The sequence below is a fragment of the Monodelphis domestica genome, chromosome 2 (assembly GCF_027887165.1).
Source record: "Monodelphis domestica isolate mMonDom1 chromosome 2, mMonDom1.pri, whole genome shotgun sequence".
NCBI classification, from domain to species: domain Eukaryota; kingdom Metazoa; phylum Chordata; class Mammalia; order Didelphimorphia; family Didelphidae; genus Monodelphis; species Monodelphis domestica.
This window is the reverse complement of record NC_077228.1, coordinates 509,872,234-509,896,451: the sequence shown is the minus strand read 5'-3', so window position 1 is coordinate 509,896,451 and position 24,218 is coordinate 509,872,234. Positions and strand designations below refer to the sequence as shown.

At 45.9% G+C, this 24,218-nt stretch overlaps 3 protein-coding genes across 5 annotated transcripts in view; 1 reads left to right on the top strand and 2 right to left on the bottom strand.

The window, feature by feature from the left end:
- Positions 1 to 1,727: 1,727 nt before the first annotated feature.
- GEMIN4 (gem nuclear organelle associated protein 4) lies at positions 1,728 to 10,341 on the bottom strand. The gene is made up of 2 exons (XM_001364595.4): positions 10,188 to 10,341; positions 1,728 to 5,109 (listed from the first exon to the last, which is right to left on the bottom strand). Exons 1-2 carry the CDS (start codon positions 10,195 to 10,197, stop codon positions 1,937 to 1,939), a joined length of 3,183 nt encoding a protein of 1,060 aa, XP_001364632.1. The 5' UTR covers positions 10,198 to 10,341; the 3' UTR covers positions 1,728 to 1,936.
- LOC103092400 (uncharacterized) lies at positions 10,196 to 18,175 on the top strand. 2 transcript variants are annotated; one of them, XM_007485735.3, is made up of 3 exons: positions 10,196 to 10,616; positions 16,093 to 16,234; positions 17,762 to 17,994. In XM_007485735.3, the coding sequence occupies exons 1-2, from the start codon at positions 10,196 to 10,198 to the stop codon at positions 16,185 to 16,187; spliced, it is 516 nt and encodes a 171-aa protein (XP_007485797.2). In that variant the 3' UTR covers positions 16,188 to 16,234; positions 17,762 to 17,994. The 2 variants fall into 2 exon arrangements, 1 of the variants encoding a protein (XP_007485797.2); XR_008916831.1 differs by lacking the exon at positions 10,196 to 10,616 and adding an exon at positions 13,844 to 14,708 and having other exon boundaries at positions 17,762 to 18,175.
- Positions 16,842 to 24,218, bottom strand: part of GLOD4 (glyoxalase domain containing 4) — a 17,483-nt gene continuing 10,106 nt past the window's right edge. For both annotated transcript variants that reach the window (XM_001370290.4, XM_056819593.1), the window contains exons 4-9: positions 22,058 to 22,202; positions 19,789 to 19,925; positions 19,598 to 19,684; positions 19,039 to 19,152; positions 18,842 to 18,928; positions 16,842 to 17,795 (exon numbers count right to left, since the gene is read on the bottom strand). In XM_001370290.4, coding sequence (XP_001370327.1) covers positions 17,730 to 17,795; positions 18,842 to 18,928; positions 19,039 to 19,152; positions 19,598 to 19,684; positions 19,789 to 19,925; positions 22,058 to 22,202 — 636 coding nt within the window. In that variant the 3' untranslated portion in view covers positions 16,842 to 17,729. The remainder of the gene's footprint in view (positions 17,796 to 18,841; positions 18,929 to 19,038; positions 19,153 to 19,597; positions 19,685 to 19,788; positions 19,926 to 22,057; positions 22,203 to 24,218) is intronic.

The window sequence follows — 24,218 nt, the reverse complement described above, 5'->3', positions numbered from 1 at the left end:
GGGGGAGATAAGAGAGGTGTACCTGACAATGAGTGCCGAACGAACTAGTCATTGCCAGGATTTTTGCACATCCTTTTGTTCACCTCCTTTGATCAAAGAACAGCCTATTCTGGGCCAGCAGGACCAAAGCAACATTCTGCTCATTATCTGTGTACATCCTGATAATCAGGAGCCAGGAGAACTGAGGCTACAGTATTTTTCCCTCCCAGGGTGACAGTTCAAGCCTCGAATGCCCCCAACCCCTTCATAGTTACCCTGGTGCCAATATTTTAACACTCATATCCACCATCCCCTGGGCCAGAAGGGGGAGAAGGGGGACTACTACTAAGGAGCCAGCAATTTTTTATAGGAGTACCAATTGTGTTCGTTTCAACTTTGCACTCTGAGTTAGGGAAATCGGGACCACTAACTGGTAAACCATTCTCCTCAGACTTCCCCCTTGCATCCAGCCTAGTCTCTGTTCATACGCATAGGACTGCCTGCCATCCAGTAAAACGCAGCATTTTAATAGCTCCATCTATAGATTACATTGTTCTCTAGATGGGACTGCAGTGGCATTAGAAAAAATTCAAGTCTGGACTGCTACATGTTTTTCCTATTTTCCTTATAATCTAGTGTATTGACCAGAAACCACTGAGTTCTTGACAGGTTAATTACACTAGAAAAGAGTCTTAACACAAATACCCAGGCAAAAGTAATCAGTGTCCCCCTCTCCATATGATCAACCTACTCTTGTCCCCGGCAGCCACTTTTCAAGAGGAAGCCTGAGTGCCAACACAAAACATTCCTTGTAATAATGGGATGTTTTAGGAATTATGCTGCGGCAGTTTTTTAAGCTAGAATTTTTAAAAAATAAGGTTTAACATCCCAACAGCTGTGATTTTATTATCTTTAAAAAAGTGGTGGTTTATTTAACAGTAATGACTTGTTTCAGACTCTTACTGTCTGTCTCAGTCTAATAGGTGCTGTTTTGTTTTCTAAACCTATAAAATGCTATGCAGGTTGTAGTTTTGAATTGGTCTTTTGTTTACTGATAATTTATCTGAAAGAAAAAAATTCCCTCACAGATTAAACTGCATTAATATTTTTCCTACTTAGGTTCATTGTTAAAGACATCAATAAAGATTTCTTTTTAAAACCATTTGGCAGGCATACCCACCATCTCTGCTTTAGTTTGCATTAGTGTGAACATACCTGGGTATCTTCAGAATTGTCCCACCTCTAAGAGGGCTTTTCTGCAGCGTGGGCAGGTTCCCAATATGGTCTTGGTGGGCTCTGGGGAGGATCACAGTTGCCCCCTTTCCCTTCAGTCTGATCTCAGTGAAGAAATTAGCAATCAAGATCCAGGAACAATGATAGCCAAACTCTAGATTTCCAAACAACAACCCTGATGAGAGTTTACTTTTATTGCTGCTGCCCTCTCTCTACAATAAGAGCTTCCTTTTCTTGATGCCATCCATCCAGCTCCTTCAATCAGCACTAATTTCACACTTTAAACAACTTCTCCCATCCCCCCTCCCTCCCTCCAACTTGGACTCTTTCACACCCTGTGGGCCAATCCCTTTACCCACTTGTTGGGCTATGGATCGGGAAGGCTGGTCATGAACAAAGAGGATCCTCTCCAGAGCATGACTTGAGGCTGCAACAAGTCCAGTAGGGATGGTTTCTGAGGGTGCTGGAGCTTAGGAGTGGTGATTTGGGATTGATTATAAAAGGATGGGAAAGGCTCAAAAGAAAAGGTAAATTTTATTATAACTCTTACATATGCCCAAGAAAGTATTTTCCTCTTCTTTACATACCATACTCTTGGTGTATCTTGTGTCTATTTCCTATGATTGTGAAAGGAGGTTTTTGCATCTGTCTAGCCATTAGTCTGCTTTCACTCCATGGAAGACCAGCATTTTCCTGGGCCTTGGGAAAGGGGGTGCAGGGATCCTCAAAAGTTGTTTATCTTCTGCAGCAAGGTTTTCCGTTGTTCCCTGGGGCCAACATTTTCAGCAATGGATTTGAGGAAGTGCTGTTCATTTGCCTTGCGGAGCAGGGAGTTAGTGGAGTTGTCACTTTTGCTCAAGACTTCATAGTAAGAGAGGGTCTCCAGGGCTAGAACATAGAGGGGCTCACAGACCTCCTCAGGGAGCATGGCCATGATGTGGAGAATGTGACAGAATAGCTGAGTGTAAACAAACAAGGTTTCTTGTATCAAGTCTTTCTCCTGTCCTTGGGCCCAGGGGCAAAGGGACTGGACCTTGACAGAGTCAAGTAGATCAGTCAGGCTGCTGCAAATGAGCTTGACCACGTGGCTCCAGCCTTCAGTAGGAAGCCAATTGGAACAGCTAGGGCTGCACAGGAACTGGAAACCTCTCAAGAAAAGCACTGATAGCTGCAGCTCTTGGGCAAAGGGTTTCAGATTGAGCAGTGGAACAAACTGGACATATTCTAGGCTATACGGGACATGCAGCAGTTGTTTCTGCAGCAGACTCCTGGTCAGCTGGTGCAGGCATTTCCATTCATTGGGGCTGCACCAAGGCAAGACTTGCACCAGAGCCACTAGGAAGCCCTTGCTGAAGAAGCTGACCTCCTCGGGGTTCCCCGTATCCACAGCCAGGAGGGAGAGCATATGCTCACAAGTATCAGCAGAAATACAACAGCATTCTATCCAGGCCAGGAGGCCTGTGCCAGGCCCATAGGCCGGGTGATTGTGTGAAGTCCAGTCATCCTCAGAAAGCTTACAGATCTCAAAGAGGGTAGCTGGCACCTCACACTTAAAATGACCCTTAAAGATAGCCCGCAGTCGCAGGCCCACTGTCCAGTCTAGTTGCTCTGTCTTCCGGTGAAGCCAAGACAAGGACTTGGTCCAGTTCTCTGGACTAGGGTTCTCTTCCTTGGGCAGTACCACCTCACAGAGCTGTTCAAGGATGCCAGTCACAGTATCTTTAGAGTCCAACAAGAGGTGCCGCTTTGCTTTGGGGTGCTGCCAATACTTGGTGTAGCTGTCTAGCAGCTGGCACAGAGTGAAGAGGAGGGGGAATGGAGAACAGGACAGGAGCCAGGAGCCATCAGAGGATGGCTTTGCTTCCAGAGCCTGAATGAAGATCTTGAGACACAGGTCCACCTCTTCCAAATGCAGCATCAAGTAAGGCAGGACAAACACTTTAATCACCTCCTCGGGGGCCAGAAGAGGGGTCAAGGGGATAGTGCTGGTCTCTTGCTCTGGGGGATTCATCAGGTAGCTGAGAAACTCCAAAAACTGTTTCTCCTCCTTGGCTGATGAAAGTTTCCCCCAGACTGTTTCTCTGAGACATGCTACCAGCAGAGAGGTGGCTGAGCTTGGGTCTTGCTCTCCTTCTGTAAACATGAGGGCAGGGAAGGCACTGAGGATCTGAGCCAGGAACCTGGGTGCCCCAAGATTGACCATGGCGAGGCTGCACATCTTCTTCACTGTGGCCTCTGGGTGGAGCACAATCAGCCTGGCCACAGAGGCAATGGCTTTGGCAAGGCCTTGCTCTGAGGCACTCTGTGTGATTTGGTTGAAAGTCATGTTCAGATCTTCCTGGAAACCCTCCATGTAAGTGACCAGCTTCTCAGAGAGGCCCTTCCGTCCCCAGGAGCTCAAGATCCCCGAGAGCACCTTGTTTTTATCTACCAAAGAGAGATCTGAGTAACAGTCCAGGATCAAGTTGGTGACTTCTTCTGCCTGGGCCTCAGGAACCTCTTGGCCTGACATCTTGATAGTCATGACTGTTTCTAGCAGCTTCAGTACTAAGCCTGGTTCCCGGAAAAGAGCCTTGTTGTTCACGAGGCAGGCCAGCCACTCAGCTGAGAAAGCCCACTTCTTCTCAGAGGCAAAGATATAGCACATCTCCATGTGTCGGTCCATCTTTTGGCCAATGATGGCCATTGCAATTGAAGCTGTGATATCTTCTGGGCTCTTGCCCCTCAGGGACATGTTGGTCTTCCTCAGGAAGTTTCTAACACACTCTGCCAGCTCCGAGACCATCTGCCCCTCATCTTTGGAGAGGTCTCTGGTGTCCACATAGCCCTCCAGGTTCTGGTTGAAGGAGGTCAGGCTGTCACACAGGCGATAACTCCCGTAGTTCAGTCTCTGACTGCTGTTGAGCACAGCCTGCAGCTCCTCCCCCCACTGTTGCAGCAGGTTGTGCAGGTAGCCAAAGCCAGTGAAGAGTGTTTCGTTGGGCAACTTGGCCAAGGAAGTCAGGCTCACATCCCGCTCAGCCTCCTTCACCTTCTCAGCCAGGCCCTGCTGGTGGTAAGGGTTCTGGGTGTCAGAATTCCACAGGGAGACAACAGTCGCAAGCTTGTCCAAGTATACGGTGGCTGACAGCTCCTGTGGGTCCTCTTCCGCCAGGGCAAAGACAGTGAGCATGTCAGCCAGGTTAGCCACCGCACAGCACTTCAGGCTAGGGGCTGTGATATTGTTTTGGATCTGCTTGAGTCCATCCAGCAACACCCCTAACAAGGACATGATAGGGCAGGCATCTGGATCAGCCTTGAACCTCTTTGGAGGATGGGAGAATTCATCTGAAGTTGACAGGTACTTGTGGGCCATTGTCCGAAACTGACTAAGTAGGGGGTCCTTTGGGTCAACTTTGTGTTTCATCATTTCCCACCAGACATTCAAAAAGAAGGTGACGTCCTGTAAGGACGTGTCGCTGGCCACGTGCTCCACAAAGCGTTCTAGTTCTGAACGGCAGATGTTGGAAGGCAGGGCCATCAAGAGCTGGATGAACAGCCCTGAAGCCTCTAGGGACTTGAGCAACTCAAAAAGGATAGTGTGGTTGATGGTGGGGATCATGTTCCCCACAGAAAAGAAGATGTCTTCTTGCCACCGAGCATCTGTGTCTGAAGGTGTGACAGGGCAGGGCTGCAGGACCTTGGCCCAGATGATGATTAAAGCTTTCTTGGTCCAAGCCTGGGGGTGAGACTGGGCTATAACAGAAGAGATTTCTCGCAAGGCTTCAACGATGGGCTGTCCAACTTGCTCCCAGTCAGACTTCTTGAGTTCTGCCAAAGCCTTAGGGCTGAACAGCTGCTCGGCCAGCAGGAATCCCCCATGAAGAATGGTTGTTTCTTCACAGATATTCAAGGGTCCTGTGCAAAAGGAAAACACACACAGGATAAGCAGAAACACATCTTTTAGGGCAATAAACAAAAGATTTCCTGGAAACAGACCTTTTTTTTTTCTTAAGGAAATGGCCATCTAAAAACAGGCTTCACATGCCAAAAAGCATTTTTGCAAGTGATGACTTGGTAACTCCTGCTGACTTCCAGGTGGCTCTGCCCCTCTGCCACCTGGGAACAATTACAGAGATGTGGCTGCTACATTTCTTCTTTTCCATATATATATATATATATATATATATATATATATATATATATATATATATATGTCAGGGAGATAGATATATATATATATATATATATCTATCTCCCTGACAAGGTTTCAAAGAGGCTCATGGATTCTAAGGAAACACTCAACTCTTCAGGATCTCTTCTTCAGGATAAAAAAAAGCTAGCTCCAGGTCCATCCAGGATCCTCAGGTAAAAGGGAGGGGTCAGTGTAGAAAACAAAGCAAAAGGAGAATATGCCTGAAGCTATTTCTTTAGAACAGTTTGGTGCTTCTTCTTTAGGAATGAAGGAGAGACCCCTCTTTTCAGAACCTATGAGAAATTATATGCAGACACCAAAACTTTTTTGGGGTGATTATTATAGGACTAAACCTATGTTCCTCCCCCATCTCTGCATCTTTGGACTGCCCCCCCCCCACTCTCATTATCTCCACCTCAGAGGCTTTACTTCCTTTAAGCCCAACTCAAGTTCTACTTTTTGCATGAAAGCCCTTTTTCCTACCACCAGCACCCTCTTTCATACCATCAATACTTTGTATTTATTCTGCAAACACTCATCTATGGCCTTGTTGTCCTCTCTGTGAGGAAGCAAGCTCCCTTTGAGCAGGGATTGGTTCATTCACTGTATTTGTATATCCAGTGCATAAGCAGGGAGCCTTGTGCATAGTAGGTATTTTTTAATAGATGTTTATTGATTGTTCCCAGAAGAGGGTGTTGGGGTTTCTCTTTACCTTTAAGGCCAAATTTGAACTGGATATGGCCCACCCAACAGTCCAAAGCTTCATGGAATTCTAACCCTGATTCCCTCCATAGGCATTTCAGAGTTCCTTTTGTTCTCATTTCTCTACTGAAAATAGAACTGGTCTCCAAATCAACCAATCTGAGGGTCACAAATTAAAAACTGAAAAGGACATCAGGGGTCATCCAATCCAAATTCCTCATTTTATGGAAATGAGGCCCAGAAAAGTGACTTACTCAAAATCACACAGCTAGTAAGTGGCAGCCCCAGGATTGGAACCCAGGTCCTCTCCACTTCAAAGGTAAGGCTCTGTCTACTCTATACCATGCTTTTTTGGGGTCCTTATTCTCTTGGGTCTCAGTAGCATGCCTGCCTTCCTACCTCCTTTGGCTTTCATAATGCTATGCCATTCCATTAGGCCAAACCTAATTGTGATGATTCTCATTCCTTCACCCTTTCCACCCTACCACAAGTTCTCCTCACAAATCACTGTTCTCTTCTATGCCTTCCCCTAAGAAAACTCACCTTTCTCAGTTTCAACTATTACCTCAATGTGAAACATTTCTATTTCTTGCCTTGATCTCTTTCTCCCCTAAGCTCCCACTGCCTAATTGACATCTATCTGCACTTAGATGTTATTAACTCAAATTTCATATTGAAAGGCAAAGGGAAAAGGGAAACCATAGGGGGAAAGGACCTATTTATAAAAAATACAATTTGTACAAAAAGATTTATAGCAGCTCTTTTTGTGGTGGCAAAGAACTGAAAAATGAGGTGGTGCCCATCAATTAGGGAATTGCTGAACAGGTTGCATATGACTGTGATGGAATACTATTGTGCCTCAAACACTTCCTAGCTGTATGACCCCGGGCAAGTCACTTAACTTCCACTGCCTAGTCCTTATCATTCTTCTACCTTGGAACTAATACTTGATTCTTATTCTAAGACAAGGCAAAATTAAAAAAAAAATGACTAGCAGGATAATTTTAGAAAAACCTGGAAAGACTTACATGAACTGATGAGAGTGAAGTGAGCAGAACTAGGTGAACCCCATACAGTTATATTGTGAGATGGTCAATATAAATGACTTAGCTATTCTGAACAATAAAAAAGGTCCAAGGGGGCAGCTGGGTAGCTCAGTGGATTGAGAACCAGGCCTAGAGATGGGAGGTCCTAGGTTCAAATCCGGCCTCAGCCACTTCCTAGCTGTGTGACCCTGGGCAAGTCACTTGACCCCCATTGCCTAGCCCTTACCACTCTTCTGCCTTGGAGCCAATACACAGTATTGACTCCAAGACGGAAGGTAAGGGTTTAAAAAAAAAAAGGTCCAAGACGTAAATTGGGGAACAAATTGTGGTATCTGTTGGTGAGGGAATACTATTGTGCTCAAAGGAATAATAAAGTGGAGGAATTCCATGGAGACTGGAACAACCTCCAGGAAGTGATGCAGAGTGAAAAGAGCAGAACCAGGAGAACATTGTACACAGAGACTGATACACTGTGGTACAATTGAACGTAATGGACTTCTGCATTAGTGGCAATGCAGTGATCCGAACAACTTGGAGCAATCTACGAGAAAGAACACTATTCACATTCAGAGGACAAACTGTGGGAGGAGAAACACAGAAGAAAAAACAAATACTTCAATAGATGGATCGAAGGAATATGATTGGGGATGTAGACTCTAAATGAACATTCTAATGCAAACACCAACAACATGGAAATAGGTTTTGATCAAGGACATATGTAATACCCAATGAAATTGCAAGTTGGCTGCAGGAAGGGTGGAGGGAGGGAAATAGTATCATTCTTGTAACCAAGGAATAATGTTCTAAATTGACTAAATAAATTAACTTAAAAAAAATAATAAAAAATAAATAAAATTTTAAAAAAAGGTCCAAGACAATTCCAAAAGTCTCATGATCCTATCCACCTCTAGAGAAAGAACTAATAGAGTCTGAATAAAGCTTGAAACACTATTTTCATTTTTGGGGGGGTTTCATATCTATAATATGACCACTATGAAAATGATTTGTATGAATGCACATGTATAACCTATATCAAACTGCTTACCATCTCAGGTAGGGTGATGGGTTAAAAATGGTTTGGCTAAATTTATGAGTTAAAAAGAATTATCGTGGTTGCTGTTTATAAAAATTAAACGATGAGTATATTAGTAGCTTTATTACAGCATGATAGAGATATAAAGAGGGAAATGTAGGAAGGAGGCAGAAAATATTGGCCAGTTAAATACCCTATAATTGCTGGTCTGAAGAAATGCAGCTCAACTCTGGCAAAGGCTTCTTAGGTCCTGATCTCCAACCAGGAGATGCAGTAGTCTCTTCAAGAGTCTCACCAGTGCAGAATCAATCTCCAATGCATAAGTCCTCCCTCAGCAAGAGCCACAAAAGGCAGTAGAATCCCTCAGAATGTCCTCAGCTGGCTTTTATAAGCAGTTTTCTCCATGTCACTTCCTGTCTCTCTGGTTTCTCCTTTTCACTGTGGGCTGGTATCACATGTCAGGAACCAATCAAAGCCTCTCAATTGCCTAGCACAGGGACTAGGGAGACAGCAGGCAGTGCTTGTGGTCTTTTAGGACTCTTAATGACTAAGTAAGTGTGAACTCTCTTTGTTAGTGACTTACTAAGTAGAGGTACTTCAAGTTCCTGATTAACTTAAAATAGACAAAGGGAATAAAAAAATTCCCTTTCACAGTGAGAATTTGGAACTCAAAATTTTAGAAAATTACTAGTTAAAAATTGTTTTTGCATGTAACTGGGGGAAAATATTAAAAGGAAAAGTGAAATCTTTCTGTCCTTCCTCCCTCCCCCCAAGCAGAGATCTATTCTGGCTCCCCAACTCTTGTCAGTGGCCATTTTCTCCAAACCTCACTTACTCTTGATTCTTCACCTTATACATCCACATGAAATGTATAATATTTCCAATTCTCTCCACGGTCTCTGTCACACCAGTCATACCTAATTTTTTTGCACACCCTTACTTTCCAGCTTAGTTAACAACTCAAGAGTAAGCATATTAGGCAAATGTGGTTAAGTGACTTATCAGGGTCACAGAGCTAGGAAGTATCTGAGGACAAATCTGAACCCAGGGCCTCCCCTCTCTAGGCTTTCTGCTCGATCACTGCTACCTAGCTATCCTAGTTTGGGTCTAATGAATGATAAATAAAACCATGTCTCTCTTATTTGATGTTTCCTAAAAAAGAGGTAAAACTTCATTTTCATAATAACCTGCCAAGGCTTCATAGAGTTCTGATCCTTAGGAATTTCCCCCTATTTTAACACTAATAGTCAGGAAATCTTGGCAATTAAAAAAAAAACAACCCTTACTATCTTAGAATCAATACTGTGTATTGGTTCCAAGGCAGAAGAGCAGTAAGGGTCAGGCAACTGAGGTTAAGTGACTTGCCCAGGGTCACACAGCTAGAGCTGGTCTGTGGCTACGTTTGAACCCAGGACCTACTGACTCCCGACCTGGCTCTCAATCCATCCGTTCACCTAGCCACCCCCATCATGGCAATCTAAATGGAGGGCTAGAAGCTTTCAAGGAATAATCCGGATTCTGTTAATCATTATTTCAAAGATGCTGCTGGTTAAGGCTCCGTTTTAGGTGGAAGGCACTCCTGGGACCTCGGCTTCGGCCGCTCTGGAGGGACGAGGCGAAGGCGCCCCGAGGAGTTGAGTACACGCCGCTGGGGTAGCAGGCGGGATGGAGGTGGCGTGATCACCCCTGCCTCTGCCCGCGGGAACCGCTTTTCTCTTCGGTTACGCGAGGGGCCCTCCCGTACTCGCTGCTCCTGCCCGGCCCGTCAGGAGGGTGGCACGCGGTAGGGCCAGGCTGGGACGGTAGACCCAGCACCTTCTCCTCCTCAGGGGGATCGGCTCGCTCATCAGCCACACCGCCGCGTCCTCTCCTCACCGACCGAAAAGACGGGAGCACCGAGGGCTCAGCGCGCATGCCTGCCTGTGCTTGTGTCCGCGCGGCCGCGCACGCGCGTCCAGGAGCGCCCCTTTCCCCAACTTCCCCATTGGCCTCAGCCCGGATCCGGCCTCGGCTCACTCACCCAGGTCCATGGCGTCGGCGGCGGCGGCGGCGGCGGCGGCTCCGGTCCCCGGCGGCAGCGCTGCCCTGCGGGGCTGCCCGCTCCCCGCCCCCACCGCGGGCCCGCGCCGCGCCCGCCCGAGGTCCGATCCCGCGGATTGTGGCGCGGGTGCCAGCGCACAATGGGCAGCGCCGTTTAGCTCCGCGCACCCGGCTCGGCCCTCACTCTCAGCTCCGCCTTCGATCTCCTCCGCCAGCGCCGCGTCCGCTACTCCGCTCTCCGCCTTCTCCTCCCCTGCTGCCCGCGCTTGCCCTGACCAACGAGACCCGTTGCGGCCTAGAGGGCCTTCCTCTCCCCCTCCCCTCCCTACTCCCTTTCCCTTCCCTTCCCCTCTCCCACCGCCCCACAGCGCCCCCTACCGGGCCGGATCACCTACCAAGGAGTCTTCGGGCAAGTAGAGGCTAACAGGCGTCCCTGCGTCTGTGCTTGCGCCAAGCTGCCCACTGAGCTGAGCTCGGCCCAGAGACCCAGAGCGCCCGCTAGACAATTGGACACCCCCTCTTATAAGTACAGAATATCCCATGGACACAGAGAGCACCGGCCGCGGACACAAAGTGCCCCCCTAGACAGAGATACCCTTCCCATAATCACGGGCAAGAGCTCACCCCAGTAGACACAGAGAAGGCAGCAGACACATATACAGAGCACCCCTCCCCCCAGACACCGCCACCCCGTGGAGACACACAGACGGCCGCGCCGCATCCAGAGCCTCCGAGACAGAACTCAGACTACGAGTAGAGGGCCCCCGAGGTGTACGCTGAAAGATCTCCCCCAGCCTTCCCACGGTGGTTCCCGCCTGAGCTTGTTTTCTCTCCTAAACCGCTTCCTCCTTTGGACTTCCTCCTCTTCCCAGTGACTCCAGTGCCCTGGGGACGGTCACTGTGCCATTCTCTGGGCGCCTTCCCTCCTCTCCCCATCCTCTCCTTCACCGGAGCACCCCTGTAAGTCAGGCTGACTTGGGAAAGCCTCGGCCTAGTGAGATCAAACCACGGAAAGTCTTCGGGTATTGGACCCGGATGATGGCAGCCGAGACTCTAAGTTTTCCCACTTCTGTGCCCCCCCACCCCCTCCCGCCTTATCCTATAGCACTGCCAGAACCCTTCATGAGTTTGCTCCTTGTGTCCGCGGCTGTCACCATCTGCCATGCAGGGCTCTTAGCTGCCAGCGCCACCCTTTCTTTCTACACCAAACTCCCTGAGGCTGAGGAAAGGTTATGCTTGCTTCTGGTTCCTAGCATGGCTCTGCACCCAGGGAGCAGAGCACCCCAGTGGTGTTTTCTTTGTTAAAAAACCAAACCAAAACAAAATCCCCTTACCTTCTGGCTTAGAATCAGTACCAAGTATTGGTTCCAAGGCAGAAGAGCATGTGAGGCAAATGGGAGTTAAGTGACTTGTCCAGGGTCACATGTATGGAAGGGTCGGATGTATAGCTGTTTGCTTTTTTTTTTTTTTAACCCTTACCTTCCATCTTGGAATCAATATTGTATATTGGTTCCAAGGCAGAAGAGCCGTAAGGGCTGGGCAATAGGGGTTAAGTGACTTGCCCAGGGTCACACAGCTGGGAAGTGTCTGAGGTCAGATTAGAACAGTAGTAAGGCAAGTAAGTTCCTGATTTTATAGATGAGAATACCGAGTCTCTGAGAGGGCAAGTCTAGCACTCTGAATTATTCCCCTAATTATATCTTTGGTTATTACTATTTGCTTCTCTCCAACACTCTATCGGTTTCTCAGGCCTATAAAGACACCCAGGAAGTATCTTCACTTTCCATCTATTCAGATGAATTCAAATCACATTAAGGGCCCATACAATGTATAGAGCCTTCTGATAGGTTTCAGGAAGAGCTTAATAGCTCTACAATGCAGACTTCTAGAAGTGCATTTAATGGTTAAAAATAAAGTGCAAGATGAAAGGTATGGGGAAGGCCATTATTGACTAGGGAGGGAGGCTTCTTGGAACAAATGCCCAAGCTTAAGCTGGGCATTAAATAAGACTTGTGAACTTAATGAGGTGTAATGGGGTAAGTGGTTAGATAATAGCTGGGTACACCTGACTTCATGGTCCCTCTGACACATACATGCTGGTTGGGTTACCCTGGGCTATGCCTCAGGCAAAGTCTCTGAAAGCAAGCGCAGAGAGGCCTTCCTCCCTGGGACTTCCATAAGCCAATAAATTTGTCCAATCCAAAAATAATAATGCTAAAATGATAAAAATAATAATGATAAGAGCTAACATTTCGATAGTGCTTACCATGTCCCAAGTACTATGCTTATCTCATTTGATCCTTACAACTACCCTAGAGCTACCCTAGGAAGCTAGTATCCTCATTTTACAACTGAGGAAACGGAGGCAGGCAGGCAGAGGTTATTGTGACTGGCTTACTCAGGATCATACAGCTAACAATGTTTGAGGCCAGATTTGAAGTCGGGTCTTCCTGTCTGCGGTCCCCACCTTCTATCCATCCCACCAAGAAGAACCTCAGGAGGGAGGAGGAGCCATTCCAGCCTTGGAAAACAGTATGAGCAAAGGAAAATATAGGACATCCTTGGGGTCAGAAAGTCCTCCTGCAGTTGGACCATCCTGTGCCCAAAGACTGCCTCTGCATCTCCAGCCCCAGCCCCGCACATACACAAGTTTCTCCACTCTGCACAAATGCTCCTTCTAAACGCTGAACTTTTTGTTCACAAATGCCCATTCCTGCATCCACTGGGCACCCTGAACCTCCCTCCGTACATCACAATACGAGCCCATACTGAGATCCCATACAAACACCAGAACCCCCCAATGTGTACTGAGCATTCCCCTAAAAAACATATTAATGCATGCTCCACAGTGCTGATCACTTCCCACCTCTATCCATGTCAATGATCACATGTCCTCTGACTGACCTATTGAGTAGATCTTCCTCCCAAATCTAAGAATTTTCTCAGAACCAAACACACATCACATAGCCTTTAGGCACACTGACCCCCAGCCCTATGCCTGCCAGACCATATGGCCCACTCAATAACAGCCCACCGAGCTCAGACCACCCCCCTACAAACACCTTCCTTACTTCTGTCTCCAGATAGACCCTACTGCCCCTTCCCACCTGCACAGCTCTTTCTCACACTCCAGTCTCAGCCAAATGAGTGACCCATCTTCTGCCACATACCATGTAGCCCATTTCTTGGCATTAATCAGCCTCCTTTAGCCCCATGTGGCCCTTGAATCATAGATTCTTTTGAAATCTCTCCCCTTCTTAGCTCCTGAAGACCAAGTTCACCCTCTCCTAAAGAACTAGCAAGTAAAGAAGGAGGTCGCCCACCAAGAAAAACACCCAAAAGTCTGTGTTCAGTCCATGGCCCAGGTGGAATTTGAGTTGGCATGTGCAACAGTTAAGCAGCTAACCGGCCCTGTGAGTGACGAGGAGAAGCTGCTAGTATACAGTTACTATAAACAGGCCACCGTAGGGGACATCAACATCCCTTGCCCAGAAGTCACCGACTTCAAAGCCAAAGCCAAGTGGGAGGCTTGGAATTGCCGCAAAGGAATGTCTAAACTGGATGCCATGAGGATCTACGTGTCCAAAGTGGAAGAACTGAAGAAAAAACAAAGTTCTTAAGGAGGCTAATCTTTCTAGAAGAGGAAGAATTAACTTAGTCTTGTGATGGAGAACAACTGAATTCCTGTATGACCATAGGAACCTAGTTAGGAATAAATCATTTCAAAAGGCGCATCCGAGTGTGGCTTAAAAATGGGATGGGAGCAAAACATCAATCTCAGTCTCTAACTGGTCCGGAGAGAGTTGGCGCTCCTTGAGGGTCCATGGACAGTAGAAACTAGGTGCTGTGGCCACCAGAGGTAGTCCCAGGCTCTGTCTGGAGCCACCTTCACTCTGCAGTGCCTGGTGTGTTGGGGCTGCTTGCAAGTCTGAGAAACCTTTTTTATGTGATGGAGAATCTATATAATTAGGGTCATTTTGGTGGACAGAGACATAAACTAAGACCTTCAGGGCTTTTCATTCCAAGTCTATCCTTGTCCTCACTTTGAGCAAATTTGGTCCTATGTCGTTCAGCTACTTTCCCCGTAAAATGGCAATTAAGATTTGCTCTGCCTACCCCAAATGACTTTGGTGAGGATAAAAATAACTGTTGGGGGGAAATGTTACCATGCAAATGCAAAGTCCCACTAGAACCCAGACCTACCAGTAAACTTGGGTTGGGGGAAGGAGACAGCCTGAATATTGGCAGCCTAGAAGGCAGGGGATTACCAGCCAGTAAGCCCCTGTGTAGGGAAAACTGGTTCCTTGAGGCAGGCATGCTCAGTCCAGTGCTAGAGCTACATAAGAACACACTTGGTTTTTAGTGATACTTAAGTGAGATCTTCAAGATGCCCAGGAAAAAGAAAAAAATCACACCAGCTCCCCACAGGCCTCATCCTCAAACCTAGCAGCCTGCTCTCCAGCTCCATGCGGCATGCTTTCAAGGATGACATCAGATACTTGTGGGTACCTTTGCAACTGCATATTTTCTTTTTTAAAGATAAGTTTTTGTTGTTGTCTAGCTTATTTCATCAGCGTCATCCCCAGTATATCCTATTCCTTCCCCACCCTCCAGAAAGCCATCCCATTTCCATAGTATTTTTTTTTAACCCATACCTTGGCATAGAATCAATACTGTGTATTGGTTCCAAGGCAGAAGAGTGGTAAGGGCTAGGCAATGGGGGTTAAGTGACTTGCCCAGGATCACACAGTGATATCACAGTATGTGAAAAAATGTTTAATAGAATTTATTTCCAGGTATCTCAGCCTCTCCCACTCCTCCACCCACTATAGAAGGCTTTGTCTGGCAAACAGATATGTGTATATAAATTAATCATTCATATTTCTATTTTTCATTTCATTCTCTGGAGGTGAACATTCACAAGTTATTCTCCAAATATTAGCTCTGTAGCTATATTTAATGTTCTCTTGGTTCTACTTATTTCACTTCATTATCTCATGTAGCCCTTTCCAAGTTTTAAACATATTAATCTGTGCATTATTTTTTTATGGAACAGTAGTATTCCATCACAGTTATATATCATAATTTGTTTAGCCATTGCCTAATTCCTTGATTTCCAGTTCTTTGCTACCATAGAGAACCACTACAAATATTTTAGGTGGTATGGGTTCTTTTTCTTTTTTTCCTGATCTTCTTGGAAAAGAGACCCAGTAATGGTATTGCTGGGTCTAAAGGTATACACAGTTCTATGGGTTTAATTCCAAATTACTCTTCAAAATGGTTATCGGTTCACAGTTCCAGAAACAGTGTATTAGTATCCCTCATAGTATTTTTTAAAGAGGGAACCCCCCTCCCCACAACTGATTGATCAATGCATTGAAAATGTCCTAAAATATGCGTCTTGTGGAACACTTGTGGACTTCCCACTCCACAAAGGGGTAGTTTGAGAGTATCTTCTCATATAATTTTGTTACTTTTGATTTTGCCTGCATTCTATTCATACATGGAGTTTGTCCCAGAAAAAAATGTCCCCTAGAGACATGTCTAAGCAAAGATACTTGTGTCCAAGCTGGATTCCCACTAATTCTCCAAATAGTGATACGGTCCCAGCTGCTAGGTAAGACAAGGAATACAAAGCTTCATAAAGGGGGCTAAATTAGGTGGCTCACTGGGTTTAAATGTGGCCTCAAACACTTTCCTAGCCTAGTGTGACCCTGGGCAAGTCACTTAACCTCAATTTCCTAGCCCCTTTTCTGCCTTGGAACCAATAAGATTCTAAGACAGAGGTAAAGGCTAAAAAAAAAATAAAGCTTCATAAAATACATTTACAAGCAAATAGATCTGTAGGAACCTGGTGTTTCCCATTGTTGCATTTTTCCAAACAGACCAGAGTTGTCACAGTGAGTGTGTGATCACAGAAGGATGCTGCCCTTTGCAAAGGCTACAAGTCATCAGCCTTACAATCCATTTCTCCCCATGATGGACAAAGTTCTGGATACAACCCATCCTCCCAAGTCAGCAGAGGAGGTGAGCACATGGAGGTTTATCTTCCCAATGAATTTTCATGCCCATTCATGTATGACCAGGGAACAAGTCCATATTTTATACTAAATAATAGTCACTCTGTGGCCACTAATGAGTAGAATGGACCAGCTTCTTGGCTTTTCCATCTGGTAAGCATCCACTGCTTCCCGTGAGGTGGCAATTGGTTTAAAAGTTCTTTCTGGCTGTTACTGAAGACCTCAAACTTCAACGTCCTAGGCAAGATGTACTATATTAAACCCTTACAGAATGGAAGTCATCACACCATAATGTTGGCAAATGAGTAATTAATTAGAGAGAGTTAATATTATTATGGGATTTCAACATTAACCCTTAGGGAAAAGCATAAAAACTTGCTGTGGATATTAAATTCCATGGGAATGACAACCTAATTACATATACAGGTGTCCTTTTGGGCTGTGTCCTTAACAGAAAATATTGTTTTTGTGTTCAAACACAAGCGTAGCTAAATAAAGAATGGGGTATTGCCATACACCAGATCAGTACACTGACTGGCATAGCGGTGACCTTTAATTGGAACAATTCAGTAGAATGTTGTTGGGGAAAAACCTTAAACCAGAAAGAAACAGAATTCACAAAAAACAGAGAATTAAGTTTATTTGATAATTCAAGGTCTATGTAAACAATTCCAACCTCCCCCCTGCCCTCCATTCCTTTACCCATAGAAAATGTAATCTAATCATTAAAGAAGAAACATCAAATCACTTTAGATTCAGTATTACACACTGGGAAAGGAAAGTGTACCCTCTGTTTTCCTGGAAAAGTTCTCCTGGAAAATGTCTGATCTCTCAACTTTTCAAAATGCTTAAGCTAGCCAACTTCAAGATTACAGTGAAGTAATTCACTTGAAATGTACATTCGGAGTTGCAGGTATGAGTGACAATCTTCCTAGGACTAACGATATTAAAAAACTAGAGTTAAGGTGCTATTTGGTCAAGATTTGTTCTTAAAATCCCAGCTCTGGGAGGACAGTGAGGGCTCACAGTTTAAATCTCAATGTGTGGCTCCGGGATTGGTCTCTTCTCAGTCAACCCTTCCCAATTCCAAATCTAGCCTCTTTGCAAAAAGTAAGTAACCTCTTGCTTTAATTCCAGAGCCCAGGACTCATGGGCAGCTAGGTGGCTGAGTGGATAGAGATATTGGCCTACAGACAAAGAGGGTTCTGGGTTCAAATATGGCCTCAGACACTTCTTAGCTGTGTGATCCTGGAGAATCACTTCACTCACATTGTCTAGCCTTTACCACTCTTCTGCCTTGGAAACAGTATTGAGTCCAAGACAGAAAGTAAGGGTTTTGAAAAAAAATCTGGAATTTAAATGTCACTAAGACTGTTTCCTCTACCCATAAGGCAATGCAGCCTGTGCCACTACTTCCCAAGGAATAAGAGCCCTCTGAAATACTCTGAGACTCCAGTGCTGGATGGGATTTGGGATGAACAACATAAGTCTTTGCTCTTCCATTATCCAGAAGCCTTCTGTATTTTGTGTTTAGCAAACCACTCGTCGCTTTTGTCTGCTGCCATTGCCTATGCAAAGAGAATCCAGGGAAGATGGTGGTGAGAACAAAGAAAATAAACCAGTTCAGATTGAACTTGAATGACGTATCCCCCAGCTGAGAAGTGGGGCACCTAACTGGATGTGCTGAGAGACCCCTCTTCTGCCAACTCTCAGATCTAGGAAGCATAATGTAAGCAGAAAGAACAACAGATTAAAACCTGTCACTAACCACTGTGTAATTCTGAGGACCCCAGCAGATCCCAGAGGACAGGGGAGAAGATGTACCTCCATCCTCTCTATTATCTGAAGAGATGGGAGGAAGATTACTATCAGACTGATGCTTAGTTGTGCTGAACTGATTTCTCCCCTTTTTTTCTTCAGGAGATCAATAAGTACTAAAAATGCTAAATGCTCATGAGATTTGAACCTGATGTTCTCCCTTAAATCAAGTCAATTATGATTTATTAAGCACCTACTACTTGCTAAGCATGCATAGGTGCTGGGAATACAAAGCAAAAATGCTCTCAGAAGTCAGCCTAATTGGGCTGGGGCCACGGGCAAATAGCCACAAAGGGACAAGATTCAGATAGGATAAATGGGAATCACCACCAGAGAAAGGTGCTACAACTAACGGGGGGGGAGGGAGGGGGGAGATTGGAAAAATTTCAGTAGAAATCAGGATCTTAGCTGGGAAAAGAAGTCAGAGGCAGAGATGAGGACAGAGAGTATTCCAGGTCCAGGCATGGGGTCAGTGAGAGAAAATGGCTTTAAGGTGTTATTGTGAAAATTACCTTTAAAGATGCTATTAAAGAAAAGCTACAAACTACTTGATGTTTTTGCAACACAGATCAGGTCTGGAAAAACTTGCCTTCTAGAATCCCCCACATCGGCAACTTACCGTCACTCCAATTAAGCAACAGATCTGGCTATCTTTGGTCCTTAAAACTGAAGACATGGCTTTCAAAGTCAGAACTACAGTGCCCTAAGGTGATTCACCCCATCCCAACATACTCTGAGGTTGCTCTGTGAGAACAGGAGCAAAGGGGACAGTAATCAGAAGATAAGCAAGACTCACATCATCCAACAATTTGTCCCCACTTGGATCCATCTTGGAAAGTTCTTGAAATGCTTCATCGCCCACAAAGCAAATTTCATGTCCATCCTAAACAGGTCAACAAGGGGTTAGGGTTTTGGCCAAGAAGAGCTCCTTGGCCTGGCCCAGCCCCATTAGGCCCTGCCTGGGGCCTTCTTAGTGTGCTTGCTCCTACTTACAGGGTCAGCCAGAATGACCACTTGTACAGTTGCTTTCCCGGGGGTGTCCAGACTAACAAGGGGGGTCAGAATCTTCTGGCTCTCCTTTTTCATCAGTGCCTCTATATCTGGTAACTTAAGAAAGGGAAACACAGTGAGCTTGGGCTCATGCCAGTTGGGGTGGACGAAAGTCAAACATAGGGGAAAGAACCTTGGCTCCTTTTGTTTGCTTTTAGTATCTTGGTCACACACAGGATGGCTGGAGAATGTGAAGTGTGAAGAAGTGGTGACTCGGTAAGCCCCCTGGGAACATGAGGATGAGGCAGAGCAGGGTGCAATGCTTTCTGTCAAAACTAGTCACAGAAAGACTATTTGTAAGAGCAAGCCAGGACACTCTGCGAAGTTAGATCAAGAGACAAGGAGATGGAATAGTGTTTAGAGGGCTGGAACTAAGCTGGACAAGGCCCAAGCTGGCCTCCCCAAGCTCAGGAAGGTTCCAGGGCAGAGCCAATCTCCTGGTGGTGGGAAAACTATGGGCCAACAAGGACAAAAACAAACATGCAGGTAAGGCAGACCATACCTCTTTCTTTGGGCAGGAGAAGGCAATCCTCCCAAAGGCTGTCCCATGATCCACTGCTCCCTTGATGCCCTGTAACTCCAGCTTGCACTGAAACAAACCAAGGGGTCTCCAATTCAGGACATGTCTGACCCTTCCCAGCCTACTGGCTAAGGGTGCACCTGTGCATGCTAGGCCCGCTCGGATCTGCTTACCTGGTTGTCAGCATAGCCCAGGAGAGCTCTTTGCTGCTCTTCATCCTTCTCATAAACTTTCATTCCCAGCAGGTCTGACCAGTAGTGGAGGGACCGACACAGGTCGGACACAGCCAAGGTCACTTTCAGCACGGGGTCTGTAGATCAGAAACACTGAATGTTCCCAGAAAGCTATTGCCTTCTCATGCCAAGTGCTCATTCTAGGAAGTCCCAACCTAATTACACCTAGCAATGCTCTCACAAAGGATTTATGGAAACCGTCTTGCTGGGGGACCCATATGCCAGTTAGTGCTTTAACAGGACCATTGAGTCCTGGTCATTGACCCCACATGACCCTACTCACTCCTCTCCCTGGTTCCGGGCACTTCTGTGCCTTCCCACTTGGTTGCTAACTTGGGAGGCACAAGAGGGCCAGGCTGCCAACAGGGGAGCCAGTATAGCAAGGATGGAGGGGATGGAGAGGCTGGATGTCAGTCAGAGAGTCCTTCAATACAACCCTTTGAGGACTGTGACACACTGAGCTTCAGATGAGATCTGGGTGGTGGTCCTGGATCAGCCCTGACATAGTCTTGCTTTGGGCTTACTCTAATTCATTTTCTCTTCTGATTCATAGTACCTGGTGATATTCTGGGGGTTAGATCAGTTAACGATTGTAGATATAACAGCCTATTTATAGACTATAAACAGATTTAGCTGTTGGGGTTTGGTGGTTGAGAGTTGGATGGACCAGTAGTTGAAGAGACTTTACTGGAAATAAATCTTCTATAAAAACCTATTTATTTATATTTACTTCTATAGGAACAGTGATAGGAAAAGGAAATTGGAGACACTGACATTGGAAAGGCTTAGGAAATGTAATTCCCTAATTCTAAATCTATCTTAACTAAAACCAACTTCAAATCTGTCCTGTAAAGCACCTTGCTTCTTCCTTGACAAAAGTCAAGGCTGACCTAGCTACTCTATCTGGCTAATGTAATCCCCCAAATTAACTAACTTTCTATCCTAAACTAAAATTATAAACAATAAATAGAGAGGAATGAGTCGATTTCTTTCCTGTTGCTCAGATGAAAATTCAGCTTGTTAGAACTTTACTGACTTCTCCACTCAGCCTTTGCTCTCTCCTGCCACCCCTAGCGAAAAGGAGGTACTGCAACACCATTATTCTCTTGTCAGCTAGGATTTTTTCAGGAGATAAATTCACCATCTTCTCTAATTCAAGATGATTGTTGGTTCAACTGACTTTCCCTTCCCATCAATCCTCTTTGAGATTCCACTCTGCCTTAAAGAAATCCAACTCACTCAATTCCTCTCTCTTATCTACCTATTCCCAACCTACCAAGAAATTTTATTATTGTTTACCTAATTACCAAACAACCTACTATACTGGCACTGAGTAGGTGCTTAAATTCTTGGCATATTGGCACCAAACGGACACTAAACAACTCTCTACCTGAAAGGTAAAGAATGAAGAAAGCTGAGATGGGACAAGTGGATACCTAGACCCTTCCACTCCCCAGTTTGCTGGCTTTAGTTCTAACTTGTGAATAAGAGATTGGAGGTGGAGAGCAAGAAGGGGCAGAATTGCCTCCTGGAATAGAATGAAATTTGGAGACAGCCTGGCTTCTGGATGAGCAATGCCCACAGTGGCCAGAGACCAACCCCCCACAGTGTCTGGTATGCTGTTCCCTCCTCTTGTTCTGACTCCTCTCCCAGATGCCAGTGTAATCATTTTGAAGTTCTGTCCCCTATACTAGGCCTTTTGGGATATTGCTTCTAGACCAGTGATGGCAAAACTATGGCACGGGTGCCAAAGATGGCATTCAGAACGCTTTGTGAGTTCCTGACTGCTCTCCTCCCACCCAGAGTTCATTACTAGAAAGGTAGAGGGACTTAGGTGGAGCTGCCCCCTTCCTCCTCTCCACTCTGTCTGAGGCCACTTTTTTCACACCACCCTTCCCTCTGCCCAGCAACCCAATGGGAGAACATAGGGGTAAGGTGGGAGGCTCACAGGCAGCAGAGATGAAAGGGAGCAGAGCACTCTGGCCTCTCCCCTCCCCCTCTCTACACTTGCTGAGGACATTGCTCATTTGACTTGCCCCTCTGTCAAGCAGCCCAATGTAAGTGCTTCCTCCCTCCCATGTGGAACAACAAAAAAAAGGGGAGTAGGTGGCATTCCATCCATAAAAGGTTGGCCATCACTGTCGTAGACCTTCTGAGATAGGAGGGGCACTCTTGGACATTGCTGACTCATTCCTGATAGCTTAAGTACCTGAAGAGGGCTGACTGTCGTTCTTTAAGTAGAATTTATATCCCCCTGGAGCTTCAGTTTCAAAAATTCCTTCAGCAATCTCACGAACTGGCCACTCCGACTTCTTGGCATTAGTGACAGCCTGGCTGGAAACCAGTGTGAGGCCCTAGGATAAAAACATCAGAGTTACTCCATTTGATCACTACTCTGGTAAGACACTCATTTTATTTAAAGATTAAGAAAAGGCAAAACCTTGGGATCATGGGATCTGATTTCATCTTGGCCGGCACTGTGAGGAATTTTCCCTCTACTGATTATGAATGGTCAGGGGGAATTTCCTAAAAGATAAATTCTGATGAATAAATTCTGGCAAATCCCAGGAAAGGAAGAGTCCTGGAAAAGTCAATGCCTCTATCAAACAAATGACAGGTAAGTCATTCAACACCCAGGAGATTCTCTTGGAACTTTAAAAATCCCGTGAGAATAATACTAGCTTTCTATTGTCAGGTTTCACACCCCCCCTTAAAGTACAGACCAGAGAAATATGTGGTACAGTGGATGCAGACCCCAAGTCAGGAGCGGTTTGGTTCAAATCCTACCTGGGACCCATCCTGGTTATGTGAGCCTTGACAAATCACCTCTCACCGGTTGGGGCCCCAGGCAAAGCTCCTTGGGACAACAGGTACTAATCTACACTACCAGATACCTCCCTCCCTCTCCTCTGCTGGCTTATTACTTAGATCATCCTCCCCAAGGCTCTTTCCTATCCCTCCTTCCCCCAATCTCTCGGTGACATTATTAGGTCCCCAGAGTTTCATTATCAGCATGTGGTGGCAATGGAGCCCCAGAGCTGCCTCCAGGCCCAGGCTCTCCGGAGCTTCAATTGGGCATCACCAGTGTTTACTGTACATTTCAAATGGGATGTACTTGGAGATGCCTCCAACTTGGTATAATCAAACTTGTGATCATTTCCCCCAAATCTACCCCTTCTAAACCTCTCCCATCCTATAAAAGGCACCACTAGCTTCCCAGGTTTATATCTTTGGGGATGTTTTTGCTGCCTCGCTCTGCGGTCAGAGGACCTTGCATTCATTTTTATCTACTTAGAGCTGTCCTAGTGGTCTCCCTGTAAAGAATGAGAGCTCTTGCATTTTGTACCAGTTATACTTAGCATGGTTCTTTGCACATAAGTGGTGCTTACTAAATCAGGTGACTGGAATGGCTTCTTCACTAGGAATTCCTGACCACTGAAATCAGTTAAAACAAAGAAGAAAAGTGGATGTCTGTTTATACATTGCTTGGATAAGAATTGGCATCTGCTTTACCGAGTCTCAGTCAGGACCCAGGGAAGTTACACCAGAAAATTGAGGTGATAAGCCTGACATTTAACATATTCCCTTTTAGTGCTATTAGATATTATCTAGAGAGCTCTCTTTGTTTTCAACTCATGTACAGCCCAGATGGTCACCTGTCCTACTTTAAAAGAGAAGCTGGGGGTAGCTGGGTGGCTCAGTGGATGGAGTTAGGCCTAGAAATGGGAGGTCCTGGGTTTAAATCTAGTCTCAGACACTTCCCAGCTGTGTGACCCTGGGCAAGTCACTTGAACCCCACTGCCTAGCCCTTACCACTATTCTGCCTTAGAACCAACAAACAGTATTGATTCTAAGATGGAAGGCAGGCATTAAAAAAACAAACAAACGAGAGAGAAAGAAGCTACAGATGCATGATGTAGTTACAGGAGACTTTCCATGGAGGAAGCCTGGGTGATACCGTTCCTGAGGGCTGGGGCATTTCCAAATTTCTCTGTAGATTTTGTTAAATGAAAGATACCTGTAAACCAAACTCATTTGGAGATGATTACGGGCTCCATGGTGGGGCCTGTCTCAAGGGCTCCTACCAGCGCAATCCTGGCCAATCCCATAACAGCAGTGTGGCCATGCCCCTCTGGAATGACTACTCATGCACCTACTTCTCCTTGACCTCAAAAAAACTAGACTGGGCAGCAGGGTCTGAGGAGATTGCTCCCTGGCAGTGCTGTCTGGCTGGGTTCATGGAGCTAGAGTTAGAAGGGAGTATAGAGGCTTCTAGTCCAATCCTCTCATTGTACAGATGAGGAAACTGAGGCCACAGTTCCAACTGCAAAGATGAGCTCTTCCCCCATGGCCACCAAGGGGACGGGACA

Bases quoted from the DNA above. Each gene is read 5' to 3' on its own strand.
- LOC103092400 (XM_007485735.3), top strand. From the start codon at position 10,196: ATGGCGTCGGCGGCGGCGGCGGCGGCGGCGGCTCCGGTCCCCGGCGGC. The intron at 10,617-16,092 runs GCAAGTAGAGGC...TTTTCCAAACAG, and splicing joins ACCTACCAAGGAGTCTTCGG to ACCAGAGTTGTCACAGTGAG.